Here is a 15719-nt window from a genome sequence, read left to right on the forward strand (position 1 = left end):
CCACCCTTGTGGGAGTTGATAAGATAGATGTTTTCTCTGCAAGTTATGCACACATGGTTTTAGAATGCATGCTAATATACACAAAAAAAATCAGTTTGTTCATGTGGTGATGTAGATATTTTTGTAGGGCCTCTGTACTAGAACCCAGGTGGGATGGTTAGCCACCTAAGAGGGAACTGTTTTCAATGCAAGTCAATTAACTCTAATGAAATGGAATGGATGTGCTCTATGCAAGTCTGAGTTGGTAACTACTTCGAGAGTTTGAATCAAATTGGCCTGACTTTCCTTAAAAAGTGAAAAATTATATATATATATATATATATATATATATATATATATATATATATATATATATATATACACACACACAGACATTCATATTCCTAAGACACATACAAAAGCATAACAAACATAAAAACAAAACAACACTAGCAGCATCAAGGTACTGTAATTACAAAAAAGTCACCATTGAAGTTGCTACAATTGATTTTAGTATTGCTACATATTCTACCATTTGAGTGTTTCATAGTTTGCTAAAGCAGCTGCCACTTTTAACCAGCCTTCACATTTGAAGCCTACCTGAACTAGGTGACTGTTGATGTGTTTGAGACCAGATTCAGTACCTTTTGTAAGGCCCCAATGGTTTTTATAGTGAATATTGTGGCCCTCCATGAATAGCCTTTAGTGAGGACCACTGCTATAGGGGAGAGAGCAGGGTGGCCAATCATGGTGCTGGAGACCCACAGAGTCTTCTGGGTTTTGTTCCATCTGAGTTCTCAGTTACTTACTGAATCAATTATTTTCTTAATTGGTCAACACACGTTTTTTTCCAGGTCTTTAGCCATTGATGATTAAAAGAAAACCTGCAGGATTGTGGCTCTCCATGACCAGGGTTGGCCACCCCTGGGATAGAGTATTAACTATTATTATTATTATTATTATTATTATTATTATTATTATTATTATTATTTGTTTATTTAGCAGACGCCTTTATTCAAGGCGACTTACAGAGACTAGGGTGTGTGAACTATGCATCAGCTGCGGAGTCACTTACAATTACATCTCACCCTAAAGACGGAGCACAAGGAGGTGAAGTGACTTGCTCAGGGTCACACAATGAGTCAGTGGCTGTGGTAGGATTTGAACCGAGGACCTCCTGGTTACAAGCCCTTTTCTTTAACCACTAGACCACATAGCCTCCCACATTTATATTTACATACAATTACCCATTTATACAGTTGGGTTTTTACTGGACCAATCTAGGTAAAGTACCTTGCTCAAGGGTACAGCAGCAGTGTCCCCCACCTGGGATTGAACCCACGACCCTCTGGTCAAGAGTCCAGAGCCCTAACCACTACTCCACACTGCTGTTATACTGGTATCCTCAATGCTGTTGTCTGTTAATATTTCTGCCAGGTGATTTTAGCATGTTATTATTTATTATTATTATTTATTTCTTAGCAGACGCCCTTATCCAGGACGACTTACAGTCGTAAACTAGCACAAAGCCCTGGTTTAACTTTCTGGAGTCCTAATGATTATAGAAGGACCCGTTTTGGCTGTTATTCCCAAGTCACACTTTACCAGCCCTATTTAAATAAATGGATACATATACACAGCCTTGTTTGTGCACAGAACACCAACGTTATTTGCACCCCAGATGTTGAGAGATAATTTGTTGAAACAACACTGTTAATGGCTGAAGTAGACATTTCTGTGGGTTTCCAGTCATTACAGCAGGGGCCTTTGTGAGTCCTTATGTGAAATAAAACCTACACGCTTATTCAGCTGTGGAGTGTTATTTTGTTCTCGTTCTCTCAAATAAGAGTGCCTGTGTTGGCCACAACCGTAAGTAATGATAGTCATTATGGTATTTTTTTTTTATTTATTTTTTTTAACAAGGCAGTTGTGTTCCTAGTGATTCCTTGGAAAAGATTGGTGTTGGGATCCATATGGAAGTTTAGTTTTTTCATAGGTACATATAATTAATGAGGATCAGGCTTGGGAATGCAGTAATTTGAGTCCTGTTTATAGAAGAACATATGTGAGTCTGAGATGGAGGGAGAGAGAGTGAGAAACGTGTGTTATTACTTACAGTAAATGAATGTTATCCAAAATCCAAACATTACATACATTTGAAGAGTGTATCATGTTTTGCTTTGATAATAAATGTATTCAGTCAATACATTTGTACTTAAACATGTGCATTACAAATATGTGGCAATGTCTTTGTCTAGATCTTTGTCTTTTTATTAAACAAAGAGGGACCCTTTTTTAAATCTAGAGGTGCGTAAAAGATTTATGACTGTGCATCTGCATATCTGCAGTGAAACAGGAATGAAACAGCTTAGCCTGTTAATGAAACTGGGTGGCTTTAAACACTTGATGATGCTGACGGTTAACTTGCAGAGTTCTTCAAAGACGTACAGAGATATTTAAATATCTGTTGAGAACAATCAACCGATTAACTCTGACATTAACGCTGTGTTCCTTCTTCCCTCTGCAGAGCCTAGTCCGCCACTGAAGCAGAGGTTCAAGAGGAAAGAGATTGAGGAGATGAAGTGTGAGGTGCGTCAAATGTGCACATTCTCCAAAATCCTTTCCACCAAGAAGAACCTGGACCACGTCAACAAAATCTTGAAAGCCAAGAGGCTTCAGCGACAGGCGAAGACGGGCAACAACATTGTGAAGAGGAGGAGGAGGGGCAGGCCCAGAAAGCAGTCCTTACTTTCGGAGGAGGAAGCAATGGGTCAGATGCCCGTGCTGGAGAAATGTGTCGACCTGCCTGGGAAAAGAAGTTCCCGTGCCCACTTGGTGCCCGAGCCTCTGGAGTTTGCCAACCAAGACTCCATCATGGACGCCATTGAGGCCGTCGTCCACATGGCGAGGGAGCAGCCCAAGGAGCCATCAGGAAGGGGGCGCAAACGTCGGCACAAGGAGCAGGAGGAATTGAGGTTGAAGAGACCACGGAAATGTTGAGGGAATAAGAAAGAAGAAACCCCCGTAACTGGGAGAAAGTATGGCAGCTCCGGTCTTACACCGGCCGGCTATCCAACATTGCACTCTGCCCATTGAATTCTTCTTGCACTTTAGCCATTTTTGATAATTGTACGGGCATTCTCTGAGGACACCAATGGAGAACTTGGTCCCTTCGACAAGAATTTACCTTAAAAATAAATTATACATGTTTGTTGCACCTTCAGTAGTAGTGCAACGTTTGTTGACCATCTTAAGACAAACCGTCATGATGGAACAAACTTCTGCAAATGGCTAGTGTCCCTACTCCAGAACTCTCCTTCATCGTCCACCAATGGCTATGCCATACGTAACCAGCAAGTATCTGAACAATGATCATTAGTTTACACTGCATAGCTTCAGTGATATTGCCTTGCATTTCTCCCTTCGTCACAGCACAGTGCATTCAGTGAATGTCTATTCACCAACCACCCTCTTCTTGGTTCATAAAGTCTTTTGTAGTATAAAGGAATTGCTGGAGAACGAGGTCACTTTGGCATCATAGGAACCAATATACGAACATTTTCTTCTGACGGTACATGCCTGTTTTTGTATAATGGGTTTCAGAAAGTATGTTTAATTTAATGGCTTAAAAGAAGAATAAGGAAGAGTGCTTGTACCCTGGAACAAGAAAGTTGGGTATTGATCTTAACCAAAAAGAAATAGAGCTGGGTGTGACTCAAGACAAGAGTGTTTCCAAAAACAAAAACATCCCAATCCATTCATTTATGTGAAATGGGTTCCTACATTGTCAGGAGCGTCGAGTTTAGAGCAGTTATTTTTGGTAATTCTGTCATTGGGCTGGTTCCTTTATGTTTGTGGAAAGAGTCAAAATGATGGACCCGTTTATCCTGATTACAAATCCCATTTTAGTCTTCCAGTAAGTCTGTGTGTGTAGAGGGCCCCTTATTTAATGAAACACAGATGTGTTTTCCTTGGGAAATAATTGAAAGAGAAGTAGAAATGCCTTGGTAGTGGGGATGGGATGGGGAGTGAGTTCAGATGAAAAACCAAACTGTTAACCCAGCTCATATAAACCAACATATACTAGAATTAGGGACTGTTGAGAAGGATTTAAATTACACGTTACATAATCAATGAAAGTGAAATTAAGCTTCTTCCAACAGTTTAAAAAAAGGAAACTGAAATTACACTTCCATGTTTCTAAAGATATTTAACCCTGAACTTCCCTTTATATATTCTCATTAGTTTACATAGTTACCTGTTTTACTGTCAAGTCCTGTTAGAGATGTGCTTGTGTGGTACATTTGTCTAGGGCTGGTTGAGCTGTACAGAGCAATATTGTTGTGATCAGATACAGTAGCTATTGCACAGGACTACAGGTGGCAGGACCCAGTCCTGTTGACTTCCCCTGTCAAACTGAATGCCAACTCAATGTGAGCAAATTCTACGGATTCAGAAAGCAGAAGTTTAGAGAAGCTTGTCAAGGATTAACTAATGTTTAATTTTATTCCACACATGGAATAATCTTCAGTTCTCCCTCTTCCATCACCCTGGCAGTCCAACAGTGTGGCAATAAAATAGGGAAATCCATTGTGGCAACAATCTCAATTTGATTTAAAAATAGGCTGGAAATATTGACCCTGTATTACCTTGAGTGCTGACTCCAGCATTGGGATCCAATTACAGTTATGTATTTATATATGGAAAACAAGACATTTGTTTTTCAGCCTTAATATAAATAGTAGACAAGGAGTGCCTTATGTTCATTTTACAAGGCATCAAATTCCAAAGGTTTACTAAAATTGGACGTCCAGTTTTAAGTCACTGATCCATGATGTGTTCAGAAGAAAACATGCTGTTAAAATGTCAGTCTTCAGAAGTTGAGTAACCCGTTCAAAATCAAGTTTTACTGTAGCACTTACTTCAGGCACCCACCACAGATGTAGCCCCATATACCCAAGTTGCTGCTGATCCCAGTCCCGGTCATTGTGATTTATACTCAATCGTATTTGCCCTGTGGTGTTCCCACTTCTGTGATTGCTATGCATCAAGTACACCAGCAAGCTGCTGGTAGCAAGAGATGGGAATATTCTTAAAATCAATCAGTAAATTCAGCTTTTTGTTTTGGGTCCACCCTTTCACAAAGATTAATAAGTGGTCTTATTTAAGTTTGAAAAATATATATATATAATAATAATAAAAATAATGAAATGTAGTAATAATCATTTGCAAGTTGTGCAAAAAGTGACTATCATTGCAACTATCGCTGCAAAGGATCTGAAGGGCCTCTTTGCAGTGGAGCCTTAATCTGAGATTGAATTCATAAAGTAAAAGTGAAACTGTAAATATTGTATATAAACTGGATTAGATTGCATGGATGCAAACTATGTATTGAAAACATGGGTCCCCTTTTATATGGTTCATGACAAGTCCTCAAGAGCCTGAAGGTTCCTGAAGAGCTGAAATTAAAAGAAACTGCAATACCTTTTGGCCTGTCTAGTTACCCAGTCAGTCAAGTAGCCCAGTGTCACACATTATTCTGCTCCTTGTACAGCGGTAACACAAATGTAATCTGCCGTTTGGGTCTGATTGGTTTGGGAATAAACTGTTTCATTGGTATAGGTCATTTTAAAAAGACCTTAAGTCCCAGCTCAACCACAATGTGGTAATTATTTATTGTAACCCTCTTGCCCCAGTTCATAGGCTCAATGGACAAACACTAGTCAAGGTGCATCCTTTTGTAGCTATGATGCAAAGAGGAGGGGAAATGTAGCTAGCATACGGCTCATCCACAATGTAATTCCCAAATTTGTTGGCACCGGTGGTACCCTTTTACAGCTGGGTTAACTGAGGGCTTGTGTGTGAGCTACACACATTTTAATGATGCCTTCCAGAACTCCTGGAGACTCCGGTTCCATATTCATTGGCTGCTCAGAGAAATCAGTCAGGGAATAAACAGAGCCGTTGGAGTCAGGCTTAATCCACTTATGTGGTGAGATACCTTCCCCTACAATTATGAGACTGGCCCCTCCTCACAAAGCTGGGACCTGTTCTGTCTGTGAAACACTAATGAGAAAAATAATGTCCAGACTGACACACATTTCAACACAGGCTATGTATTAAAATGATTAAAGGTGTATTCAAGTTTTTACAGATAATGTTGTTTCAATAATAAAGTGCTAAATGAAGTATTGAGATAAAAAATTAAACTTTAATGTAACATTGTATATTACAGGAGCACAAGCGGAGCTCTTAACAGTGCTGGCATATTTTAGTTTGTATACATAGTGTTTTTAACCTCTTTTAATAGAGTGGGTTTTGTTTTCTTTTGCATGTTCAACTTGATTGTATGTATACATATTTTAGACAAGGGGACGTTATTTGTATTTTAATTAAATACGGATGAAAACTTGTACATTGTTTGATATGTTTTTTTTGTAATGGATTTTTAATTCATGAAGCATTTTTGTACATTGTATGGATATTAAAATTGCAAATATTTGGCATATATATATATATATATATAGGTACATATACATACACACGTATATATTTATATATATATATATATGCTGGCATGCTTTTGTTCATGATCTAGTTGTTGGTTTAATTTCCTTTTTTTTATTTTGAAAGAGAAGCTCATCTTTTTGCTGCCATTTTATTGGTTAGCAGTGTAGAGCACTTAAAAAAAAATAAAAGTTGACCTTGTTAATATGTTATTCATTGTGTGAAAATAATAAATGAGTTTATTGAAAGCCACAAAAGAGTTAAACTAATTCTGTTCAAACGTTTTTCCAACTGCACCACATAACACTTTCTACAAGAGCGCTTGTGAAGATTGTGCGCACACATTACAAACAGCTGGTAGTCTTCCTTTAGTTGCACGTTTATAACGTGGCAAAACGTTCAGAGACAGGTGTCAGTGCTAGTAGATCGTTATCACTATCCTTTCACCTAGATATAGGATCTGTTGTTGTTGTTGTTATTTATTTCTTAGCAGGCGCTCTTACCCAGGCCGACTTAGTTACAAAAAATACATATCAAGAATTATAGTACAATTAAGAGCAAGATACAAAATACAATGACTTCAGTCCAAATAAGAGCAAATACAAAACACAGTACGATTTGATATCGGGGCTAGATATAGAATTTGATCAGAACAAGATGCTCTCCAAAAATCTTATTTAAGAGATGGCATGATGTTTGCGTTAGAAGGATGTCTTAGGCTTTTTAATGTACTGGTGTTAGACAAATTCAGTACACCTGTGATACATGGCACACATCTAGGCCTTCCCTCATAAGATATGCAGATGAATCCCAGAAAATGACTGAGAGCTGATAGGCATCTGGCTGGAAAGTGGATGTGTATAAATTACAGGTGTTTAGTGAGCAACGATGACTTTACAACCCAATCTGATTCACTTAATAAAGTGGTAGTCATTAACTGGTCATGTATCCCTACAAAACACCTGTAGCACCTTGCAGACTTCAGTAAATTCCATCCTGGCTTTCCATGGTAGCCCTAAACCTTACAGAAAGTGTTGGCCTGTGTTTCTTTTCTTGTATAACCCCTGTACAGTACCTCCTTGCTACTGCCTCTCAACAGCACACCCTAACCTTAAAATGACTGCATCATGTTACGGAAATACCTTGCAATTCAAATTATATATATATATATATATATATATATATATATATATATATATATATATATATATATATATATATAATTTGACAAACTTCCTTCTGAGCCTCAGTATATCATCAAAAAGCCTGACAAGGACAAGTGCTTTTCTACAGTGACACTGCTCTATATTCTGCCCTTTCATACCCACCTATTACATCTTCAAGAAGTGACTACTTACATCTGTATTTTAATCTGTACAAACTTAAACTGCAAAATCATTTGTAATTTAGCAAGTGAGATGGAATGTATGATTACTGTATGGTCATATATGAATTTGGAGTTAAATCTCTACATACAGTATTTAAAGTAAATATATAGGGAAGAACATTCTAGCAGGACTCTTGAAAGCAGACCTCCATCTTCTGGTGCAAGTCAGTATAACAAGCGGTTGACATGCAAAAACGTCAAGGGATTGTATGCAATGGAAGCTGGTTGTCTTCTCATCTTCTGCATTGGGTTCAGTTCTACTTTCCTCCCCTACACACAGGTTCGCTGTGGTCCCAGCAGTCCACCAAGAATGGCATGATTGCATTCTAATGCAGTGTTTCCATCTGCCACTGGGGTTGAGTTGACAGTAATTTGAAGGCAATCTGATTAATTTCCATCAGCAGCAGAGGGATATAATCACCATTTTAACTAGGACTCCGACTACGAAGTGCAATGCTGAGAGAATTCAATCTGATCGCATCGCTCTGATAAAATAAATTACCAAATGGACGTCCAGCGCGAGGTTGCTAGATGCATGTTTTAAACTATGGATTACAGCAAAATATATTTTTTTAAATCTGGTAAATCATGGAGGTTATACAAAATGTGATACATAGAGACCATCAACGGCTTTCGTGTAGTTGAAAGAAACTTAGACATTTGTTTCCATTTCAACAGGGATTTATACAAGTTTGGAAAACGGACTGAGAGAATTCGCTCTGGCCTCGTTGTTCTGATGGAGGAAGTTGTATAACCAGTGTCCATATACAAATGAAAGGTAGCAGTCTGACAACAACCTTAGATCGAGTTCCAGTGTTAGATCAACACAAGGCATGCGATGCCTACCCGTCTTACACCTGTTATTTGGATGCAGTACAGACTTCAAGTCATGCACTAGATCAGGGGCGGTCAACCCTGGTCCTGGAAAGCCACAATCATGCGGGTGTTCTGGGTATCTTTAAATCATCAATGGCTGCAGACCTGGACATTTCTTTATTGTTGACCAATTAAGAAAGTAACTGGTTCAATTAAGTAATTGAGAACTCGGGAGGAACGAAAACCAAAAGACCCTGTGGCTCTCCAGGACCAGGGTTGGCCACCCCTGCACTAGTGTCTCAGAGCCTAGAGGCTATACAAAATCATGGGGAAACATTAAAAAGCACAAACACATTACATTTTTACCAATTCTGTATTTTAATTTATAAACTCCAACACAATTCTATGTGCTTAAGCATTGTTATCTGAAGCCAGGCAAGATGAGGCATGAGTGAAATTAGCCCAATACCGCGATTTTTACAATATTCTTAAGAAATAAAAATAATTTCATAATTTTGTATTTTATACAAAAAAAAAAATATCACATTAACGAAACTGTACAGCTCTGCTATGTACCTGCGTGTAATATTCACCATGCACACAGTGCTGTGCAGTGATTATGTCATGTCACTATATGCAATCTAAGCAGGAAATTAAAATACTACACACTGTAAACAAGAACCTGGATGTCTCTAAAAAGGCTAAACATGTCTGCAGCAGATCACATAAAGCAGTATCTAGTAGGACTTTTACACAGCGATGAAGGTAAGCTCTTGTTCTGTATGTCCTTCAACGTTACTGTAGATCACTACTGAAAACAGGCATTTAGATTCACCGAAAAGAGAGGCGGAAATCCTGAGTAGTACAGCGACTGCTTTACTTGCAAAGAAACAAAAAATGATGACTTTCATATTCCAAAAGTCCACTTATTAAATTTTGACCTGACAGAGGCATTTGATTGCGCAAATATCCCTTTTGAAAAATTGGACAACCAAAAGTTATGGAAATTCTTCAGACAGTGTGTAGCAAATGGTGGAGATGTGAATACTTACCTAAAGTTGTCAAGTATCACAAGCAGGAGATTATGGAATTGGTAAAACAGTCTGGTTGACAGATGCACAAGATCAGTATGGGTTACACATTTTATTTGTTTTGCAAGACCTAACTTGGTGAACATGCACCTGACGTACTGATACTGAACTGAAAGCTGTCCTTGCAGATACACTTTACCTACAGACTGTTAATTACAATACCGTTTCACAAGCTATTGTAAAGTGCTTGAGTAACTTTGATGTTAATGTTGATGTCAGTGCATTTATCTGTATATTTGCTGTTTTAAAAAAAAATCTGTACACATAATTTATAACATATTTCCGTGCACATTCCGCGAAATACGATACTTTACCCGTGACACTGCCGTGAATTTTAAAGAAAATTTCTACGATTTTCACAAACTATCTGATGGATGCCATCCTTCAAACTATCTGACGGATGACCTAATTTAATTAAAGCCTTGCACAAACACACAGTTCTGTAAGAACTGTAAATATATACATGCAATAACCCTACCCAGCAAGAAGAGGAAAATCACCTGGATGCATTTCAAATCAAAACATGATGAAGGATAATACAATATACCATCTTTCTTCTGGAGAAATGTTTTTTTTTTTGTTCTCCAGCTGGTGTGTGAATAAGTAAGGGATAAACAATCAGGGAGCCTTCCTTTGTGTTTTCTGAAAACACTGCATGATGTTCTGCAACCCTTTAACCAACTGACTGCTACTGAATGTATCAGGTACGTCCTCCTCGAGGAATGCAAAAAGGGTTTCCTACTCTCCTTTAATGATTCAATATTTTACTTCAATTCACCTGGATTGTTTTATTTAACTTGTGAAGGGACTGGTAATCCTTCAAGAGATTCATTACTGCACTCAATTCAATTACAGTCATTCTCTTCTTTCAGTTCATCTCTGCTTGTTTCCTTGTGGACGATTTGAGAGAATGAGATGGATTAAAAATCATATACAACAATAAAATGGATTAAAAATCATATATAACAGAATGCCACCAGTTAGCCAGTAAATAAAACCACCATTCTGCTTACTACTTATAAGACCCCTCATGGTTTTGGGTCTTTATATTTATAGAGCTGTTGGTATGCTCCTGGCCACACCTTGAGATCAGTGAATGCTGAACTGTTGTTAGTTCCTTGAAGTCATCTACAATCCGGAGGGGCGAGGAGAGCCTTTAGTTGCCCTGCTCCCTGCCTCTGGAACTCCGTCCCAAGCCATGTCAAGAATGCTGGCACAGTCAAGGCTTTTAAATGAAATTTAAAAACAGATTTGTTTGCATTGGCTTATTCTTTGATACAATATATAGTAAGTAGTTATAGGTGGGAGCAGTAGTGAATGCAGCAAGGTATGGAGCAGTTCAGTGGAAGTACAAGCTGGTGCAACTACTGGTACAAGTGGGTGCCATATAGTCCAGCAAGGTCGAGAGTTGTAGTGTTTACAGATGCTGTTTCAACAGGTGTGTCTTGATAAGGTGCTGGAAGGTGGTCAGAGACTGAACAGTGCTGATATCCGTGGGTAAGTTGTTCCACCACTGGGTGGAGGGTGGAGAAGGAGCGGGCTCTAGAGGCGGGAGAGCAGAGGGGGGGTACAGCTAGTCTGCCGGAGGTGGCGGAGTGGAGAGGGCCAGAGGGGGTGTAGGGAGAAATTATAGTTTGGAGATGGGAGGGAGCAGAATGGTCAAGATAGCGATAGGCGAGTCAAAGAGTTTTGAATTGGATACGAGCAGTGATAGGGAGCCAGTGCAGAGAGCGGAGCAGCGGTGTAGCATGGGAGAAACAGGGAAGGGAGTAGACAAGGCGAGCGGCAGAGTTTTGGATGAGGTGGAGTGGATGGGTAGCAGAGGCAGGAAGGCCGGCCAGGCAGGAGTTGTAGTAGTCAAGGTGGGACAGTGCCAGGGCCTGAACTAGGAGCTGTGTGGAGTAATCAGTGAGGAAGGGGTGAATTCTGCGTATGTTACTGAGGAAGAAGTGACAGGAGTGTGCCAGACTCGAGATGTGCTGAGAGTAGGAGAGGGAGAGGTCAAGGGTGACACCAAGGTTTTTGGTTGATGTGGAGGGAGAGAGGGTGGTGGATTCAACAGGAATAGAGGGGGGGGGAAGAAAAGGAGATCTGATATTGAGAGATTGAGATTGAGATGGTGTGAGTGCATCCAGGAGGAGATGGTCGAGAGACAGGTAGAGATACGGGAGGAAATGTCAGAGTCAGAGGTGGGAAAGGAGAGGAAGATCTGGGCATCATCAGCATAGAACTGATATGATAAGTCAAGGGAGGAGATGAGGGGACCCAGGTAGCAGGTGTAGAGAGAAAACAGGAGGGGTCCCAGGACTGAGCCTTGGGGGACACCAGTCGAAAGATGGCAAGAGGCAGAGGGTGAGCCACGCCAGGACACTCAGAGAGGTAGGAGGAGAACCAGGTAAGAGCAGTGCCGGAGAGTCCCGGGTCAGCAAGGGAGGACAGGAGAATAGAGTGGTCAAAGGCAGCAGAGAGGTCAAGGAGAATTGGGACAGAGGAGGGAGGCGGCACGAGCAGAGAGTAGAGAGTTTGTATCGGAGAGAAGAGCAGTTTCAGTGGAGTGTGCCAGGTGAAAACCAGATTGGAGGGGGTCGAGCAGAGAAAGTGATACCAGAAAGAGAGCTGGCAGTGTATTGTTCGCTTCAAAGTTTTTAGAGAGGAACGGGAGGAGGGAGACAGGACGGTAGTTCTGGAGGGATGAGGGATCCAAGGAGGGGGGTTTTAGGATAGGGGCGATGCAGGCTTGTTTGAAGGCAGAGGGGAAACAGCCAGAGCAGAGAGGTGTTGAGAAGAGAGGAAATAAAAGGGAGTTGGGCAGGGGCAGCAGCCTGGAAGAGGTGAGTGGGGAGGGGGTCCAGAGCACACATGGTGGGTTTATGGCTCTGGAGCAGTGAGCACAGATCAGAGTCTGAGAGGGGCGAGAAGGAGGGTAGATTAGTAGGGGTTGCAGAGGGTGGTGGGGAGGAAGTGAGCAGAGGACTGGGGGTGGGTGGGGAAGGAGGCAAGGTAGTGAAGAGTTTGCGGATTATTCTTGAGCTAGATTGACTGGCCAGTGGCTTATTTATTTATTTATTTTAGAGAGTTTTTATTGTAAAGCGCTTAGGATGCTCTGCATGAAGAGCACTATATAAAAGCAAATTGTATTGTATTGTATTATATTGTATTTATATTATCTAGAATCGTAGCATTTTGTGAGAAAGTGTGTAAAGAAGTAAGAACAATCAGGAATTTATCTACTCTTAAAAAGAAGAAAAAAAAGTTTGAAAAAAATACTTTTATTCAATACGCTGGGTGGTGGCATTCTGAAGTGATTTTATTCATGGCCACTCACACTAGTACATACAGCCTTGCTTTGTTTACAGTGGAAACCCCTGTCCCATAGGGAAGCAAGCAGCTTGAAGTGACAGGAGATAAGGATGGAGATTAACTTTATGAAATAGTATACACAGGGAAATTATATGTGCTCATCAACAATAAATGTTGGTGTAAAAAAAAAAAATACAGCTTTAGATCTTAATGAAATTAATAATAAACCAGGTGGCAGTCAAGGGGTTAATATGATCTTTTATCTATTTTCCAATTACAGCCTTCAATGCTGTTGTATAGTAATGCACATTCATTAACCCACATATCTTTGCACTTATCATCAGTCATGGAGGCACATACACTCGGACACAGGCACATGAGCTTATATAGGAAACCAATGGAGCAACTGTATTTTAACAGAACACATTGTATACCCAATAATACGCCTTTGCAAGAGCAATCTAAATGTATTTTCTAAAACGAATCTTAGGGAAAACTGTAAATATGTGTTTGTTTGCTTTGTTTTTTTTTTCCTAAGGGGCTTTTGTCACGATTGTATACAGGGTATTGTTATGAGATGATGTATTTATGATATCAAATAATATGTCTGCAATGGGCATAAAGTATGCTTTATATACAGACTCTATTATCTGTATTGCTCTTCTGGGGAGCATGTGGCAACCTTCTTTTTACACTTAACATCCTACAGTGCAATTAGCTTTCCAAAGCATTACCGTGAAGTGTGAGAACATTTGATTAATTAAACTGCTGCTTAGTCTGTTCTTTGTTTGTTATTGAATCTGAGGCAATTCACATTAAAAGCCACATTTACAACTGTGCGTCTTTGTTTCCAACAAAAATAGAGGCAGCACGCTATGAAAGTAGCACTAGTATTCCTTTTGACAAGAGTTTACAAGGACAGTTTCTCAGTGCTGTGTCAATGGGCGTCATTTTATTGTAAATAAGCAGAGGCTATGCTAATATTTTGGACGGCACGCATCATAAGAATCATAAAACGTGCACTGCATAAAAAAGGGTGTTTACAATGACTTTGTAAAGATTTTTGATTTTAGAATTTGCAAGTATCATCCCCTCTTCATTTATACCTACTCCATTGGAACTGCACTTTGAAGCTGGCTGTAAACTCATATCACAAAGCCATGATAAAATATATTGTTTTCGTAATAACAGCACTACTGCCATTGCTTACCTAAGTCACAACACTTCTACCTTGAACATGACTCATTAAAAACTGTACAAACAATAATAACCTGTAGCTATATATTTCTGAATTATTTTAATGCCTTTTTATTTTCTTTTATCGTTTTGATTTGCAGACATTAGGATAATGGTAACTATGTTCTGGGATGGATTACATGTTTGTAGAGTTGGTGGGGCCAGCAAAGTTCAAAGGTAACACTGTCATATGGTGTTAATAAATGAGCATGTCTGTTCAAGGAAGCAGGGTACAGACATATATAGAGAAACATTATGATGACTCACCATTGAAGCATCAGGAGCTACACTCAGAATCATTGCAAACATCCAGTAAAATGATTACAATGGCATTTTCAGCTACTTACTCTTTATCAATACCACTATGATAGCAACGTTTTTTACACAATTTTGTAATTTATAATAGCAATAATCCCCTCTAAATCAGTCTGTTCCTGGTGATTAATTGCCTTTTTGTCAGACCTTAATCTGTCAACTTAAGCCTGAAAAATAAAACATGAACACCATTTTTCTCTGCTTTGGAAACGTTTCAGTATTCGGTGGGGGATATGCTCTTAACTCTCCAGTCTGCTTTTTCATATGCCATTTGACATATGCCTTTTCCAATCCACAAACACATTTTTCATGCTCTATTTTAGTAAAAGTATCTTTCCTCGTCGTCACACTTTTTGTATTGCTTGACATTTCCGTTGACAAACACCCCAGTCACTTACAAGTATTCCATCTTAAAATAGCAGTCCATTAATTAGGTTTAACAAGGAAAAAGCTCAAAGACTGGAAGCCCCAGTTCTTTCTTAAAGCTGCTGCCCATTTCCAGGTGTTTATTAAAGGAGTGGTAACGGACTTGTTAGCATTAGCTTTATTACCTATTTATTTCTATTGTTGAGCATTTTTTTTATTCTTTTCTTGTATGTTTCTCACTTTCATTTGGAATATGCAGATATGTTGAAGACTGCACTCTAGCTGAAAGATTCCTCCTGCTCCTTACTAACGGTGACCAAGGTAATAATAAAGGTAAGACATTGAATTTTAATTAAACACTCTTTTAAAAACATTGGGTCAGATTCTAAAAATCATTCTAAACACATATTCTAAATCAAACTTAAAGACTTATCTTAACAAAAAAAGAGAAAGAGAAGGAAGGAATGGTAAAAAGAAGGAAGAGAGAGAGAGTCATGCTTAGGGTGTTTTGTTTGAGTGATATCTAAACTATAGCCATCAAGTTACAAAAACCACTGTTTGTATGATCTGACACCTTTTTGAAGGAATTATTGTACAATGTTGTTGATCTGTGTTTACAAACATTAACTCTGTCCAGCACACTCGGTTATTTTGGAAAATGAGTTCCTAAAACCTCAATAGTCACAGATGACTATGAGCTCAAATGACAAGAGGAGTTCAGT

At 39.2% G+C, this 15719-nt stretch overlaps 1 protein-coding gene across 3 annotated transcripts in view; it reads left to right on the forward strand.

The window, feature by feature from the left end:
• The window catches only part of LOC117403969 (SET-binding protein), an 83671-nt gene extending 77280 nt beyond the window's left edge, over nucleotides 1-6391 (forward strand). For all 3 annotated transcript variants that reach the window (XM_034925600.2, XM_034925598.2, XM_058996016.1), the window contains one exon: nucleotides 2507-6391. In XM_034925600.2, the coding sequence (XP_034781491.2) occupies nucleotides 2507-2979 (473 nt within the window). In that variant the 3' untranslated portion in view covers nucleotides 2980-6391. The remainder of the gene's footprint in view (nucleotides 1-2506) is intronic.
• Nucleotides 6392-15719: the final 9328 nt, after the last annotated feature.

This window comes from Acipenser ruthenus, chromosome 1, assembly GCF_902713425.1.
Source record: "Acipenser ruthenus chromosome 1, fAciRut3.2 maternal haplotype, whole genome shotgun sequence".
NCBI lineage: Eukaryota > Metazoa > Chordata > Actinopteri > Acipenseriformes > Acipenseridae > Acipenser > Acipenser ruthenus.